This window comes from Ambystoma mexicanum, chromosome 4p, assembly GCF_040938575.1.
Source record: "Ambystoma mexicanum isolate Mex_15411 chromosome 4p, UKY_AmexF1_1, whole genome shotgun sequence".
In the NCBI taxonomy this organism is placed as follows: Eukaryota; Metazoa; Chordata; class Amphibia; order Caudata; family Ambystomatidae; genus Ambystoma; species Ambystoma mexicanum.
The window spans coordinates 967,213,858-967,232,429 of NC_090927.1; the positions used below are offsets into that span (position 1 = coordinate 967,213,858).

General features: G+C 44.4%; 1 protein-coding gene across 1 annotated transcript in view; it reads left to right on the forward strand.

The window, feature by feature from the left end:
• PPIL6 (peptidylprolyl isomerase like 6) overlaps window positions 1-18,572 on the forward strand; it is a 481,265-nt gene that overhangs the window by 50,970 nt on the left and 411,723 nt on the right. The window contains exon 2 of the mRNA XM_069606540.1: window positions 9,461-9,556. Coding sequence (XP_069462641.1) covers window positions 9,461-9,556 — 96 coding nt within the window. The remainder of the gene's footprint in view (window positions 1-9,460; window positions 9,557-18,572) is intronic.

Sequence of the window (18,572 nt, forward strand, 5' to 3'; positions counted from 1 at the left end):
GAAAAGCCTTACAAATGTCCAAAAATACATTGGTGAGAGTGTGGCAAGCATCCTGGCAGGGGGGTACAGCAGGGTAAAACTAATGCGCCATTTAATTTTTATTATTATAATAAAATGGATAAAGCACGAACTAAGGCCAATTGGGCGTCTAGGCGCTGAGCGGGAAGGGGCATGCTCAAAGTACTCAGATGCCACATGCTCTAGCAGAGAGGAAGAAATAGACTGAAGAGGTAAGTCTTTAGGGCTCTCCTGGAGGGAAAATAATCAGCCAATGTTCTCAGGCACAGTGGAAGGGCATTCCACAGGCTAGGTGCCAGGGCTGAGAAGGGAGGAGTCATACCCATTTTAAGTTTGATGAATATACAAAGTGAAGTGCCACAAGTATGCTGAAGAAGTTGTGTATATGAAAGAGACTCAAGGGAAGAGTTCTCCTGCTTAAAATGTGATAAAATAACAATGAACACAACAGAGGAAATCTAGGGGAAGGGAAGGTCCCTTTACCTGGTGGAACTTTATTGTTTCTGTTTTGGCCACTTTATAACATTTTGCTTTGAACTATTGAGAGAAAGCTGCATCCATATAGCTTGCAGATACCTGTCAGGTTTCCTTTAATTACTGTCATCAGGTTTAATTTAATTACTGTTAGGTTAATAATTTCCCTTTATTTCTGTGTGGGTTTGGCCTTGACCTTTCTATACAGATTCCTGGCTCTGGCCCAAGGCAAGATGGAGTTTAACAATAGAAGCCTTGATTGGCTAGAGAGAACTGCAGGACAACAATGAACGTTCTAAACTGTCACTCTCTGCCTTTCATCGTCGTAACCCCAGCTGAGAGGACGTGTTTGTAGCTGCTCCTGCTGAAGTCTTGGGCCTAGTGGATTTGAACTTTCAGATCCTGGCAGTCGAGCGGCTACTTATGCGGGGTTGTTCAGGAGAAGAATTCAGGTTCACAGGAGAGTTTCTGGAAGTTCATTTGGAGATGAAAAAATTCTTAAGCTAAGTGACTTTATTTGGCTATGTAAATCTTTGCTCAGATTCATTAGAAACTTTAGGAGATTGTAAATGAAAATTCAAAAGAAGAACTGATGTTACTCTGTTTATAGTTCAACATTTAATTTTTAAACACGCTCAAGCAACGTTGGACTGTTACGTGTGTTCATTGCGCGTGTGATCATAGCGCGAGTGTGCGAGCGCGAAAAAAAACTGCTACGTGATTTCTATAGCACGTGTGTTCCAGCACGAGTGTTCATAGCGCGTGTGTTCATTGCGTGTGTAATCCTAGCGTGAGTACGCAAGTGCGAGAAAAGACGTTTACATGATTTAATCAGCACTAGTGTTAATAGCGCGTGTGTTTTTTTGCGCTTGTAATCATAGCGCGTGTAAGCGAGTGTGAGAAAAGACAGCTACGTGATTTCTTTACCGCGTGTGTTCATAGCGCGGGGGTTTATAGCGCATGTAAGCGAGAGTAAGAAAGGACTACTACGTGATTTCTTTAGCGCATGTTTCTTTAGTGTGTGTGTTCATAGCGCGTGTGTTTATAGCGCACGTACACAAGAGTAAGAAAGGACTACTACGTGATTTCTTCCGCATGTGTTTTCTTAGCGCGTGTGCTCCTCAGCGCATGTTTTTTCTGCGGCGTGTGTTTTCTTCAACGCGTGTTTTGCGCAGGTACATTTTTGCGCGTGTGCGCGAAAAGGTTTCAACGGACTTTGGAAAGGTTTGCAAGTTCTTCAAGAGACTATGAACTTTATTTATTAAGAAGGAAGAACAGGATTCATCTAAGTCTTCTTAACTGGAACATTTAACAGTTTTAAAGGCAAGAGTCAAGGTTCTTAAGAGTTCAATACTCAAAGGAGTTGCTGTTATTCTCAAGACTTTCAAAGCAAAAGAAAGGTAGAAAGATTTTATCAGCTATTACTCCAATCTTCTGTAAGATCCTAAAAGAGAAGAACCAGGCATGATTCTTTACATTTTAGTTAACGATATAAGGTTTTCATAATTTAAAGGTAGTAAAGTAATTTGAGGATTCTGTATGTTCTTATGTATTCACTGCAGGTTCCGCATCAGCTAGTCAGAACTTCGCCAGCCTGGTGTTTCTTATGTTATCCACTTCCCCCTTTCCCTTTGGGGTGTAGTTAACAGAGCCGCGAATTATCGGGTTCTGAGGATTACATTTCAGGGGGATTGTCGGGGGATCAGCAGCTTCCGGGGACACAGGATAACTCTCAGCCTGACAATACCCCTTGTACTCGTTATTCTGATTTTTGCGTGTAAGGGACAGTTTAGGTTTTGCACACAGGACAGAGGATGCTTTTTTGATTTAACATCCTGACGCAGAAGTTCCTTAGTTTCGTTGAGGCACGGATAGATTGGGTTTCTCGCCCCCTTTATTATTTTGTGCTTAATAAACGTCTATAAACATGCCACTCTGAGTCTTACTCTTGATCCCTTATATATGGTGTCAGGCGTAGGATCCTGCTCAGCTGATACAAAGTGGGGGACCCCAGAAATTGCCAAATTAGCTAAAACTAGTCCTAATCCCACAAGTTATACTTCAGGAAGATCGGATCCAATTTTATTTTCCACCAGTGTGTCATGGCGCCCCGCTATCAATGGTCGCTATGGCAATGCAGGCAGCGTCTGCCATATGTCTCTGTATGAGTGGATTGTGAGTATTCCAACATAGTGCCTAGAACTCGCTTCAGCGCTCCAGTCTTTTCACATCAGTGTGGGACGCTTGACGTAGTATCAAGGAAGAAGGAGATAGCGACGACTACAAGTAAGTTGTTGTATCCCGAGACCTGCGCATCACTACTCCAATAGTTTGGCGCTCCTGATCCCAGCCTCCCGCGAACTGTCTCCTCCATTTTCATCTTCCCCATCTGTTGTCCATCAGCATACTGCATACTGAAGCATCAAGTATTAGTGCAGAACTGCTTTAACTCCTGAGGCTACAAATTCAGAAAGCCATTCCTGTACCTCCACCATTCCTGAAAAGGGTTTCTACCGCAGAGGGTTGGCCTACTGCTTTTTCTCTCTGTGACATCTTTCTTTCAGGTAGGTAATGGTTGCAGGGACTTCTTTACTATCTACATTCTGATTCACTAAGGTTAGTGTTTTTGATTTTTGGTGCTGACTCCCACAGTTGGCGACACTCAACGATTACACACATGGATCAGTTGCAACAGTTAGTTCCAGCCTTGCAAAACCTAACTGTGATGGTACAGACCTTTTATAAAATTAGAAAATTGCCTTAAGACAACAAGTCTTTGTCATGAATTACCGATTCCGCCCCTTCTGGACAACACGGTCTCTCAAACACCGTAGTATTGCATCCAGTGTACTTCCAACATGGCCAACGTTGCTGGGAAACTCATGGTCTAGTCTCCCAGCTAGGCCTGCTGCTTCCTTGAAAACAGACACACCCCCGTGCCTCGGCGCGTCTCAACGCTAGCCGTTCCATGCCTGATTGTACCGGCAAGTTACAGCTCTGAATTTTGTCCTTATCCACCTTTCCATCCCTTCGGCTTCCCTGCGGTTAGCCATTCTTTCCTTCCTGGTATTCTGTTCTGATCTGCTCCTCGCATTCTCCGCCTCGCGGTTCCGTGAAAGTTCCTTGATCATTCCTGGATTAGTCTGCTTCCCTTCTTGGACTTACCTGATTCTTCCGGCATATCCCCCTGGAACACTGAATGCTCTCAAATCATCTCCTCCTTCCGCGGCCTGAGCCCGAACTGCATCGACCCACCTGCATACTGGCGACGGAAGAGACACGTCCCTTTCTGTACAAGGCTCGAACAATCAGGAAGAAGACCAGAAGGAAGACTTCAAAAAGTAAACAGGTGAGCCAAGAGTACGAGTGTGAGAGCCCTCCAGGCCCCTGGGAACATAGCCTTACCTTGTGGTAAATTTAATGGTAATTCCCAGAAACTGATCAAATACCTAGACTCATGTGTAGTTCAATTTACCTTTTAAATCAACCTCCTTTTTTTCCTACTGACAGGGATAAGGTTGGTTATATGATTTCCAACCTTTCTGGCAGTGCCTTAGCTTGGGCAACCCCACTGGTCACGACAAATAATCCAATCATCGATTCCTACCAGGGTTTTGTAAATAGGTTGAGAGCAATGTTTGGCAAACAAGAAATCGTGGTGTAAGCACAAGAACAGATGTTGGATTTTAGTCAGGGACCTATGGATATTTTGTCCTAAATAACCAAGTTTAAACAGCTGGCGACAGACACAGCCTTGCTGGATTACACACTCATAACCCTTTTTAGATGTGGTTTGCATGAGGAATTAAAGGATGAAAGGCCTCATCAGGGGTTGGGCGGTATCCCAGCGTTAATTGCACTGGGATACCGCCCAACACAATTAGTGGTACCGCAACTCGGTCTGGCGCAGTTTGCAGCAGATCCCGACTTGTGGTGGGGAGGTAAATCCCCATTCCCATTGGGTTCATTGGACCCAATGGGGTTTTCATGGTGCTATTAGCGCCGAAAACGGATGGAAAAGGGAGATTTTTACCTTCAACAAAAAGCTGGAGGTAAAACTCCCACTTTCAGCCCAACTTGAGTTTCGGCGAAGCACTAAATGCAGCAGTAATAGCATTACTGCCGCATTTTACCACTCTGCCCAACTCATGATGAGGCCCGAAGCATCCAGAGTCACCCGACCTGTAAATCTTGCTGAAAGTATCACTCTTGTCATGCAGATTGATTTTCGCCTTCAAGTACACCATGCAGAAAGAAAGAAAAGGCATTCCGTTCGTCAGACTCGTGAACCTTTCCCTTCTGAAGTAAAAGCTCTGGTGCACGATGAACCCATGCAATTAGGGCTAGCTCGAGGCCCTCTCAACTCTGATGAAAGAACTAGGAGACAAACCTAGGGACTATACATGTATGTGCCTCTAAAAAAACACCCAGTGCGGAACTGTGCTATTGCTCCCCCAAGAAGATCGGGAAACGCCAACTCCCGATCATAGGGGGAACCACGTTTGGGGAAGAAAATCAGTGTTCCCCAAATTTGCAGACACCTATCAAAGATCAATCTATGGTTTTCATTCAAGTTGTTATCCATCTCTCAGACCGTGATCTCATCAACGTAGCTGCTTTGATCAAATGTGGAGCCGCAGGCCTATTTATTGACGGGGAGAGCTATTGAGGATTCAACGAAGGTGGGATGGTTCGCGCACAGACTGACGCTATCTGCGCACGTACCATAACGCGGTGAACAACACTAGACTCCAGTAGGACAGATCTTTTCAGATGCCTTATTGTGACTGGTCGACCGCGACACAATTGTGCGATTGAAATCCTATGCTTGTGGTCCGTTCCCAATTTAATTCTACTTGACTGAGAACTTGCCCTACAGGTCCATACACATTTCCCAGGATGTACATTCGGGAACAAGTGGCCTGTTTCAAGGTTGAGATATTGGTAAAATTATGGATTCAGTTTGCATAATTCTATATTCCTGTATGTATTATTGCCTTATTGCTACATTAAAACCTTCAAGTGGCAAATATTCCAACGGGAGTGCGCCGTCCTGAAGAAGATGGGCATCAACCGTGAAACAACTTAGATGCTCCGCACCATCGAAACTACTTCCTGTGTATATGTCAGACCTAGTGTATATAGTAGGTCATGACAGTACAGTAGTCGACGTATGGCACCCCTTTTTCTAATTAGGAACTACTATTGCCTTGTCCATATATTTTTGTGGTTTTCTCTGCATTGTTAAATGCGGCCATAGCCTCTGACCACCAGCCGGGTGACCCTCTTCAGCCGACTTGAGGTTCAGACAGCTTGGCAACATGAAGTTAATACTGACTGAATTTTCAGTCTGGTTTTATATTGGCACTTTGTTTCACTATGCACTTTATTCTACAACAATATACTGCTATTTAGAGATGAGCTCGTAACAAAATTTAAAATTTAATATGTATGTTTTAAACAAATGAAATTTAAATTAAAAAATCATGTTTTTCAAATATTGTTTGGTTTATATGGCCTGATCTGTGATTCCGAATTTCGGGGGCCCCCTCTCTCCCCAACCCATTGCCGGTCACCACTTTAACTTGAATTTTGTTTCCGCTGACACACTCTCTGTTCACTACGGCCTATTTATTGACGACACATGAGATCAAGAGATGGGAATCCCTCCGATATAGAAGAACAATGTGGTTTCTGTTGAGGGAGTAGATGGACCACCTCTGGTTTCAGGGCCTATTACTGAGCACACAGCTTTACTTACCATGTCCATTGCCTATCACACTGAACAGATTTCTTTCGATTTTAAAAAGGCAGCATATTAGCCCCTCATTTTGAGTCTTCCCTGGTTGTGCCAGCACAACCTATTTATAAACTGGACTGCCAGTACTTTATTTTTAGGATCTGAACATTGTTTATGTAAATTAATTGCTCTTTTGCAATTTATATGAACAATGTGCTTCTTTATCCTTTGATAAGCTTTCAATACAAATTGGTTGGAAAAAACAGCTGAATCTGTGTTTGTATATTTGTCACTTGAGTATCAAGTGATGGAGCAAATGGGCCTCTTGCCCCAGCATATGGTCCAATGGTTAATCTTTAGTTCATGACAGACTACGTTACTTGTTTTAAAGTAGAGTTACTCCCCTAACAACATTCAACTGTAGATGGCTAGTGTGACGAATTGCAGGATTCTGTCACTTCTGCCTGGGGGACTGGGGGTTTTCCTTGTGAGGCTAGGGAGGTGAGCCTGCTACGCAATACCCTCCCTAGAGGTAGAGGCAAGATGAACCTCCCCAGGATAGACCTCCCCCTATCCTGGCCCAATGGGGATAAGGACTCCCGTTCCAATGAGGCACTCCCTTCACAACCCATTGAACAGCCCTATAACAACAATCTTCCTGAGGGAATACAAGAAGAATCTCTATGCATTTGTTATTGTTATACTCCCTATGAAGAACCATACCTAGTTGGTACTGAGACAAAAAAAACAAGGAAGTCACAGTGAATGAGTGAATGTGAAGGAAATGATGCAGCGAAAGCACTTCCTCTCGTTGCTGCTGAAGCCCCAGTGTGGGGGTGGGGTAGAGGAGGAGCAGGAGGAGGAGGGGGAGGAGCAAGAGGAGTAGGAGAACCCCCCCACCCTCACTGTCAGTAGGCAGCCCAGAGAAGAAGTAGTGGTGGCCTTGCTGGGGAGGAAGAGGAAACCCCAACCGGAGCCGATACCAGTTGCACGAAAATACACAGGAATGTGTGGAGAGAAGGAAACCAATCGAGAGACAGAAACATCCTGCCAAGAAGCTGTGCGTACGAGGAGGAAGGTGCCGACCTGGTGACTCAGCCCCGTTGGAAGGAAAGTAACTGTGAGAGCGGGGGAACGAGACAAATGTTATGTATGGCACAGTAGTGATTGTTACAGAAAGAGGAACTAATATAACTCTTTGGACAATCCGACTCATCCCAGCAGGGATCAAAATAAGGATTTGATTAGCAGAAGCAAAAAGCAGCTCCTCGGTATCTGGCATCACCCAGTATGACATGTAAACTATAACTTTCTCAATTAAATATCACCCACTAGGATGAAACCGTCTTCTGGATGTGTCCTAATGCTCATTATGCACATTTTAACTGCATAGGATTGATATCATATGTATATATTTGTATGGCACCAGTTGGCCGGTGGAGCCAGATGTAGCTCCTGATGGTTGTTGGTTTCCTGCCAACCAGGCTCAAGGAGCTATACCCAGGAGCTAAGTATCTCCCAGCTCCACTCAATTTCGAACCCTGCCCAGTGAGAGGGGGACATTTATATTTGCATACGTAACCAAGATGAATTATTAAACACTCCTTTTACTCATCCCACTAATACAGCAAGAGAGTGAGAATCATTCCTGGGCTAATCCTACTCATCCAAGTAATACAGAATGTAACCAAGAGAGTGGGACTTATTACAGGGATCATCGTACACGTCCCAGTGAAAGAGCAAGTGAGCAAAATATTGAGAATTGTTAAGTAACATACTCATCCCTGTGAGAGGTCTAATAACCAGTAGTAAACTGAGAACTGTAACAGTAAGGAGATTGGTCCTAATTTTCAGAAGATACGTTTGAAATTAGAAAAAGAGTATTTCAGAGATATCAGAGAAGGGCAAAGTGAAGGAAACAAAGGCAAGGAATGCCAAAAAAGAGGATCTTGCAAAACCAGACAAAGGGGGAGCCAGGGTGTTGGAAAAGTCTCCAAAATGAACTGATTGAGTTAACACCAACAGATGGCTAAGAACTATCTGTAGATTCTATATTAAGGCAGGTAAAGCCACTCCAGGGAGTCAGTCTCCTGGGCTTTAGTTTTGTCTTAGTGGTTGTGTCAGCGTAGCTTATTTCTAGACTGAGGACAGACTTTCTTTTTGGACTTTTTAAACAGATGACAGGCACCCTACTTAGTTTTGTTGGGCAGGGAAATACATATAGTAGGGATAGTGAGGCATTTTTCTTATTTCAATAAAGAGAATGTTGAAAATGAAAAGTCCTGGCCTGTCTCCTCCTTCTGATTCGTCACACTAGGTAGTGACCTCTGGGATGTGATGTAAATGTGAAAATGGGGATGTTGGAACTGATACATTTTGAATTATGTTTCCCTTTTATAAGAGGAAATATGTTTTTACTGCCACTTCTGAAGGAGAACGGATTAAGTCGGTTATAGGTCAAAGGATCGAATGCAAAGAACCGAAATGCAAACCATAGGGTCGATTTTTTTTTTTGATTTTTTTTTTTGATTTTTTTTTTCTCTGAATTGCAAGTATATATATATATATATATATTAGTCTTTGTACATACATAGTCTGTTCTCTTTCCTTTGCCCCGTTGACTGACACATGGTGATTCACTGCTTTCTAAGGGCCTCATAAGGAGTTGGGTGGTATCCCAGCGCTAATTGCGTCGAGATACCGCCCAACGCTGTTATCGTTACTGCTACTCGTTCCGGTGCAGTTTGTGCCAGATATCGAGTTGCGGTGGGTAGGTAAATCCCCATTGGGTCCATTGGAGCTGTGCTAATAGCGCCAATAACTGGCGGAAAGGGGAGATTTTTAAACTCCCCTTTCCACCCAATTCGTGTTTGGGGAGAGCGTTAAATGCAGTGGTAATAGCCTTACCACTGCATTTTACCGCTCCGCCCATCTCATGATGAGGCCTTAAAACTTAACTATATATATCTATGCTATGATGACAACACTGAGAGAATATAGGATTCATACTGTATGCTAAATGCACCTTCTCCCTTTACTTTAAAACGAAAACAAGGAAATGTCTCACGAAAGACACCTGACATTTAATTTTACTTAAATAACATCCCATCATTCGTCTTACTTCACATACTATGAATAGATTGAATTTGAAAGGCTTTTACATACTAATGAAAGCAAATTGTGTGTCTGGTATTAACAAACATTTTATTTTTCACCTTAAATTCCTAGACTCTGAGGCTTTCTTTTCCCTCCAACTTTGCGGAGCCCTTGGTGAACCCTTTGCTGGAATTTTCATGGAACGAGTTTTTACAAGAGAAGAAAAAGGTACATAAACATGAAGTGATTTATGCCGGTTATATTTTTTGTTTCATTCAAATATTTGTTCACAAATCTTTCCTGTAATTGCTAGATATGTCGGTGTAATGATGGCGTTGTAATGTCATCTTTGCAGAATCTATGTCATTACTGCCCCCCCCTATTCCTGCGACGTTGAAAATGGCAATTTTTTTTATTTGCACCCCTTTTACACCACATCTATTTGCGGGGGGGAGACCCCCGCAAACCCCCCTACTTGTATTATATACCGTACCCCCTCCAACATATATATGTGGTGTAAAGGGGGTCGAAACATTTTTTTAAAGTCGCCATTTTCGGCTGTCGCAGTAATGGTATTATTCCATCTTTGCATGCAAGTGACATGTTTTCATAGCGTATGTACATTTAGCAACAACCGTTTACGATGCGCCCAGTTTTGGTGCAAGGCTTTTGGCCGGTATTTTGCTGCAGGGCCTCTTTAGCGGGGCCCCAGTGACGACATGACATCCAACTCGGTGCCTGTCATTTGGCACGAGGCTGATTTAGGCGCAGCTGCTACGTGTCAGCATTTAGCAGTATCGTGTTGATTTGCCGCCAAATATGTTTTTGAAGTCATTTCTGACGCTATTACTTCGAAAAAAACTCACCAAAATATATAGGGGAAGGGGTTAAAAAGGGTGGGCACGGGGTTAAGTGAAGATAAATAGCATAGTGAAGGGGGAGGCTTGAATGGGGACCCCCCCCCAAATAAAAATACAAAATTAGATGATTTTTTTCCGAAGTCATTTCGGCGTTGGAAATGACTTCGAAAAAATACTAAAATAAAAGACATGTAACCGCATTTAGCAGCTGACTTTGCAACCTATTTCGAAATCGACCTCGCACCTAATGAGCATGGTGATTTGCGTAGGATTATCTCTTACAAATGTCACACAATCACAATCTGTGTGCACAGAGCCTGGAAACGTGTGACATTTACAGGAGATACAGTGTCGCTCATTAGGTGCAAGGGCGATTTACAAACAGGCTGAACGATCGCCTGGTAAATGCAGACATTTAGCAGCTAAGCCTAAAACACTCCCCTGCAAAATGAGCGCATAAATGTATCATGTATAATACATAGAATAATGTTACCTGCAGTCACTGTTAACCGAACCACGGGCAGCCTATCTTTAAGGCCTAGCACTTAGTCAGCCATACGACCACAAGAAACGAAGTGCTTCTTTGGGCACAACTTTTATACTTACCCTGCAATAATATATATGTATATAGGTTCAACCGTATAAGTCCGACCTCTGTATGAGCTGCAAGCTTCCTTTGGGCTTGTGGATATGTGCAAGAACCTGAAGACAGGTGACCTGGGTTCTCATTGCAGGGTAAGTATAAAAGTAGTAAACCATCAATCTGTAAACTGCGAGTGTAAGGAAGGGGAGGAAGGAAGAAAGGGGGGGATGGGGTAGGGTCATTCACACACAAGCCTTTGGGCACCGGCTGTTTTCGGCCCAGTGCATTGGCTACAGTTGTCCTCATGGCGAGGGCCAGCAGGGCGCAGGGACCTCTCAGCGCTGTATGTTTCCTTCAACATATTGGGTCTTATTACGACCCTGGCGCTGCCGGAATGAAGGGGGCCGGTACAGCACCGTCCCCTTCATTCCCGGAGTGCCGATTACAAGCTTCCCATCGCGGGACCCGGATCACACGCCTGGTAAAACCAGGCGTGCTTTCCGGGTCCCGCGAGGGGAAGAGGGAGGCAATAACGGGCAAGATGTAATCTGCCCGTTATTACCTCCCTCCCCATTCCCATTGAGCCCTATGGGGGCTCAAATGGGAATGGGGATGGGTTCCTGCATGGAGGAATTACCGGTAACCCGGTAAGTCCCCATTGCAGGAACCCGGTAATGGAGCCGGAACGGAGGCAGCCATGGAGCTAATAGCTCCATGGCTACCGCCATACTCGTAATGAGGCCCAGTCAGTGCTTAAAGTGGGCCGGGGCCTGCCGGGGCCAAGTGGGACTGAGCCGGGGCCCTGCCGGGGGCCCCGTCCTACCGCAACATTGGCCGGATGCATTATCCCGTCGCGGCCACAGCCGCGACGGGAGATGCGCCTGCCATGAAGTCAGGCGAGCTGACAGAAGTGGCAGCCAGCCACAGTGACGCTGTGACTGGCTGCTACTTCCGTCAGTCACAGTAACTCCCTCTGGTGACCCCTCGCCCGAGAGGTCACCAGAGGCAGTTACTGTCCCTTTGTTTCCCCAGGTCGCCGAGGCGTCTTTAACCCTCGGCGAACCTGGGGATTCCTTGACGTTTATAAAAGATGGCTTGGAAAGTACACATTTCAAGCCATCTTTTATAAAGCTTTGCCGACGGACAATTTCGTCCGTAGTCAAAGCTTTATAAAAGCTGGCTTGAATTGTGTACTTTCCAAGCCATCTTTTATAAACCCGAAATCTTTAAAAAGATGGCCTAAAAAGTACGCAAATCGTAGGGTATACACACAAATATATATAAATGTTATATATTTGTGTGCGTACCTTACTATGGTTTGTGTACTTTGCAAGCCATCTTTTATAAATGTAGAAATATGTTACATATCTCTATGTTTAGAAAAGATGGCTTGCATAGTTCACAAACCATAGTAAGGTACGCACACAAATATATAACATTTATATATATTTGTGTGTATACCCTACGATTTGCGTACTTTTTAGGCCACGCCCCTCCCACAAGCCACGCCCCCAAATGAGGGCCCCCTCTCGATTTCTTACCCCACTTAAAGCCCTGCCCATTGTCATCCGAAAAATAAATGTAGGGGGTAGGGTGGCCGTCTATTTAAGGAGTGCACTGCACGCTTAGTAAATGAAGCGTAAGTAACTTTACCGAACCCTCCATTCACATATAGATTTAACCTTACACGAGCACCTTACATGTGGCCTTATCTCGATCCGGCTGGTATGCTTTTTCTGTGGAAATGTGAATTTATTACATATCATGCAATGAAGAAAGCTGGAAGTGGGTGCAATAAAACAACTATATACAGGTGACATTATCATATCAGATAGGCAGCAAGTCGAGAAAAGCCAGTGATGTAACAGGAGATTTGGCAGGCTGCCATTACTTTGCATTCTGGTAAAGGTAGGCTTCCATTTGGGGAGTAGAACATTTACTTGGTGATGTGTACTTTCAAGTGATCTTTCTAAAACATATCATTGCAGTTTTTCAAAGCCAAACTTAGATATTTGTAGCAACTGCAGTGGGGGTGGGGCAGAGGAGGGGTTTTGAAAAGGTGGGAATAGTTCATGTTAAGGGGGACGCAGATAGACCAGGGAATGAGGTATTGTTTGCCGAAGAAGTGGCCAAGTGAATCCGTGCCATGTCAGAGGGAAGGAAATAGGGGAGCAATATAGTAAGGGTTCAATGAAGCAAGCTCTTAATTGGCTCGCATAGTTGGTTTGAGGGAAGGAAATGGGGGAGCATAAAGTAAGGGTTCAATGAAGCAAGCTCGTAGGGGGCTCGCAGAGGCGGCTTGAGGGAAGGAAAGGGGGAGCATAAAGTAAGGGTTCAATGAAGCAAGCTCGTAGGGGGCTCGCAGAGACGGCTTGGTGAAAGGAAATAAGGGGAGCAGGAGGTGAGGGTGCAATGGTGCACGTTCTCATGGGGGTCGTGGAGGTGGCTTGAGGGGAAAAAATAGGGGTGCAGGAGGTAAGGTTTCAATGGTTCAAGCTCTTATGGGGCTCGCAGAGGTGGCTTGCACTGATCTGTGAGCAAAGCCTCTTGCTTTTGCTGTTTTATAAGCTCCTAATTTGAGTTGAAAAATTATAATAGTTTGTTGTTGCAAAGGGCCCACTAATAATAATTTCAGTAAACAAATACATAATTTGAGTGTGCAGCCAGGACCCAAACCCAGGTCCCAAAGGTTTGAGAGCTTGCACTTAACCACAATACCACTAAACACTGTGGCAGCAGTGCTGTAAAATACTATTATTTACTAAAACAAATTTGAGTTTAAAAAAAGTAATAGTTTTGGTGTTCGACTGTAACGTAAACCCAGGTCCCAAGAATTTGAGAGCTGGCAGCAACAGGGCACTGTATCATTTATTAATAATTAATAATTTGAGTTAGAAAAATAATATGTGTGTCCCCTGTGTCACCCTCCAAAATATGCTGCCACCAATAGGTAGGTCCATGCACCCTGTTGGCAGCATCCAACAGAGCGCGTCGACAAAGGATTTGCGCCCAGGCAGCTCAGCCGAAACGTCCTGCTTCATCATTTTATTTTCCTACTCATTGCAAATTATATGTTAGTCATGAATACATATTTAGGCATTTTCTTGCTGTTATAAGGGGCATGTAAATGTTTAATTTTCCTTACTATAACACCTGCTTTCTGCCCAGCTGTACCCTCTTACTATGGGAATTTGACAGGGCTCTGATTTCAGGAAGAAGATTTTGACAGGTTATTTCTTTGAGTGTTTGAAATGGTAGGCTGTAGGCATGTGTGGATTTCCCAGCAACGCCCCCATTCACAGCTGGTCCTAAAACGCTATGTAGGTTCATAGTTTAACATCCTCAATTTGTATTTCAACCAAATGTACATGGTCTCATAAAGAGGTTAAACTCTCATCATGTTCTAAAATCAATGATGTTTTGTTAAATGGCTAGGGGACGCTCTTGGATCACACAATATTTCTAAAATTAATTCTAGATATGGTGCCCTTGTGTTGCAGGCCTGAGAACCACCACTTAAACATTACTTCCTGTGGTCGGTTGCCTAGGTCAGAACAATCTGTGAACCCTAAACCAGTAGTTTCTCTGAAAAAGGATCAACAGAACATGCATGCGTCCTGAGTTAAATTCAGCACTTTACACACTATACATTGGTGGGTAGGGTTAGTTGCTAGCTAGTCTACGGCAATCAATTTGTAATAAAAATGTATATGGGCAGGGATGTTGATTCACCAAAAGGCCAGGGGTAGCATAAGTGGCAACACCCACCTGATGACATCATAGGAAGTTATGTCACATGACCTTTGCCCCATATGGCATCAGTTCCTCATTAACCCTGATGACATCAACAGAAAAGACTTGCGGGTGTAAGAACAACAGTACATCATAAATGTACTTAAAAAAAAATAGGTACTAAAGGGGACTAGAATATTTTAGATACCAACCACATTTTAACAAGGGTGCTGCCTTCATATGCCATGTATGGGGCCATGATAGGGTTAGACCCAATAGAATCAACATAGGCCAAATATATGCCACTTCAGCATTGTATGTTCAGTTACTTCCATATTATGCCAATTATAGATGCATGTCAGGTATTGTCATTATAAGGTAAGTAAAGCCCCTACATTGCCAGTTGCTACGATTTTACAGTATCCAAAAATTCAATAGATGCAAGTTACCAACTGTGCACAGGAGCATTATTGCTTTGATTGATAATAATGATTTGTTATTTGTATAGCGCTTTCCAAAAAAAACTATACATAGCACATATTCACATACAATTATCATCCCAGCTGATGTTGGTACTCATTTATCAACCTTGGAAGAATGAAAGGCTGAGTTGGCCTGGTCTGGATTAGACCGTGCAGATCACACATAGACCACGGCAGCGAGTGCTCAACCGGCTGAGCTATCTTACCACTTTGCTATGAAAAATAAGAAAGCATGTCAATACTGGGTGCACAATGTAGGCCAGGCACGTATTAACGCAACGCTTATCGTGTTTGCCTTGATGATGCACAGTAAAAAATGTCATGCCACAGTAAGACATACCAAGATGGGCTGCACCAAAATGCCAATCTAACCACATAATTATACGTGTCATGCTGACTTTATCATAGATGCCCAGAAAAATATACCAGTCCACACTAAGGAAAGGCTAGACTGGCCGCACCCAAAGGCAAGTTTAGCCAGGTAATTACACTTATCATGATTGCTTTAATGTCAAGCCACAGTATGATATGGCTGGACTAGCTGCACCAAAATGCGAGTCAAGCTGCAATATAACACCTATGATGCTTACTTTATTATATATGCCCAGAAAATAAGCCATGAAGCAATAAGAAACAGCTATACTGGCTGCACTCAAATGCCAGTTTAGCCACTAATACATATCATGCCTGCTTTATCATTGATGACCAATATGTATGAGCTCATCCCTCTCCTACCCCACCCTTTCCACATGTTCCCTCTCCCTCCCATTCTCCTCCTGCAATCCCCAAAATCAGCTCCTCGGTACAGCATGACATCCACACCCCTCTTCGTCGTCCCAGTACTTATGTATGAGCAAGGTTCTTCATAGGAAAGTACTGGGACGAAGAAGAGTAGGACTAGAAGTAATGAAGATTACTGTTAAGTACTCAGGCATTTAACACAAGCACACTCATATACTTGCTCATTTACACATGCACCCATTCACCAGCATGCTCACCCACCCATACATCATGCACTCATTCACACACCTTACATGATACATGCACACACACACGTGCATTACATTATATATAAGTGCACACTTTTACACTTAAAAATAAATGTTCTTACCTTCCTCAAATCGGTTGCTCCTCCTCTGTAGGCATGCCTCTGGCACTCATGCTCCAGCATGCATGCAAGTATCCAGTTCTGGTTCCTGCCATGCACAGCAGAGCAAAGGAGCCTGAGGCTTCCATGTCCTGGGGGGGAGGGGCTCAGATTTTTAAATGAAATGATTTCTATTTGAAGCCAGTTTGACTGATTTCCAAAAGAAAGTCATTACGTTACGGAAACAAACAACACAGACATTATTTATTTTTGAAATCCAAGCCCTCCCCCACAGCCAGGAGTCACACACTGGGGTTGCCAGGGGTCACAGTTGCAAACCCGAGCAACCCCCAAAATGACGTCACTGGATATGGGTTAACTCAATATTAATTAAGGATATATCTTTGGAATGCTGGTCTTTGCTAATTTTACCTAACGTGCGCAGTCTATGGTATATAGTGCCTAGTACGCTTCTGTAGCTTATAGCCTCAAAGATTTATCACGCAGCTTGCTTCATGAAAATCAGTCTCAGGGTTATAGTACCAAGCTCACATTTTCACCATGCCTACCAGCAAATACTTCTTCCCTTTATTTATAGTACGATTAGGCTCATGTATTATCACCCTCTAGCCCAGGGTCGCCCTCCTGGGTCGAGGTTAATACCTTTTTACACACTCCTGTCAGTGAGTATTTCTTTCCCCTTGCTTAGGTGTTCTTCTCAGGCTGCATTATTTTAACCCAACAGCCAAGGGACGTCCTTCTGAGCCAAAGATGTCTCTGTTCATGCTCTTGGCATTTGTTCTTATTTCAGCATCTGAGATGTAGCCCTACCAGCCTCTTTGGTTTCTCTTCTTTTCTGTGTCTGGTCTCCACCAGAGTCTGGGGTATATCCTTCGTCATACTCATGGCTTTAATTCCTCCTATGTTTCTGATGCCTGCCAGAGTCTAAAATAGATCCCCCAGCCCTTCTCTCCATCTCTGGGTTTGGTCTCTGCCAGTGTATGAGCTATATCCCTTGGCAGGCCATTTGGGCGATCTCTCAAGTCTGTCTTTCAGGTCTTTCCCAGGTTGTGGTTCTCTTCTGCCCCACTCCCTCTGCCTTCAACATGGTAGTCTGGTCTGTGACAATCACTTGTAGAGTACTGTGCCCTTTTAAAGTGTGGCTTATTACTCTGATTGTCGAATCCAATCTGGAATGTGTTATGCCCCCTTCACTCCCAAATCTCCGTCAGTGATTGGTTAATGCCTTGTTACACTCTCCCCCTAAACACTGTTTCATTTTATGCCCTAAGTGGTGCCATTTGTGGTTGACTCCTAATGCCCTGTTCATAATTGTGCCTATTGAAGGACTTTGCAGCAGCAACCCAAGACTTAATAGTTTTCACCGCTATTGACAGAAGTAATGGTTCTGGTATGCAGGTCTGCGACTGGAGCCAGAGTCTCAAATCTGTCTGAAGGGTGGCCACAGACTGTCTATGCAGAGTGTAAATGCAAGTGTGCCTGCTGTACCCGGGAGGCCACAAGTGTGGCAAACTGTGGGGAATGCTCTTTGTTGTATCTCACCCTCTGGCCGCTGAAGGGGAGCGTCCCCAGCCAGCACGATCCTCCCCGCAATGAGAGACAATGATGGACTCTGCCAGGTTGGGAATAAAGCCAAGACAGAGTGCGGGTGAGCTTAAATGGGAGTTTATCAATCAGAATAGGGCATGCAAAGAACTCTGCAAACTCCGAGAGCGCTCTGTCTGACAATAGCGAAGGCAGGCGTATATATTTACAAAAAAACGTCATAAGAACCTACACACTATAGGGGGCACAAGTTCAATGGGATTGGGTGGCGACGACTAACTATAGGTGCTGCTGCGATGTGGTTGGCCGTGGCTGGAGAACGTCACTGGTCAGCCTCGTGGGTTGGGCTGGGCCTGGCAGGTTGGCAGAGTTCATCCGGGCGGTGTTGTTGTGCCATCGCGGCCAGTGTCAGAGATGAATATCTTTTCCTGACTTATTTGCCCTAGGCCATGCACACCGCAGTCATTCAGTCATTGCAATATTATCTTCTTTAGTAAATCTTCCAATAGGTTATTCTACAGGTTAATGCAACACAGGAGGAATGCACCTTGTGAGGGGTCTAATGGTCATTCGTCAGGGCATGGTTACCGGCGTCCTGTTGACCGGAGCCATAGGTTGAGGGGCTAAGCTTCAGGGCATGGGACGGACGGTACATGCCTCCCTGTCTTGTTAGATGTGGTTATAAATGTGCCGCTGTGTGTTGCCACAGTGTTGGGTGTCCTGATTGCACAGGGCCATAAGTCTAAGATGATCTGGTGGGTTGTGGGGTTTACGAGGGGGCGCCTTTGGAAGTGTGGGTTCAGGCAGAGGTTTACTGCTGTGCTGTAAATAATGCAGGTGGCGGCCCGTGGCCTTGGGTGCTGCAGAGGGGGCTACACATCTTTGAAGCGGCTCCAGTCTAGTTGGGGGAGGTGGGGCAGCGCGGCGCGGCCTC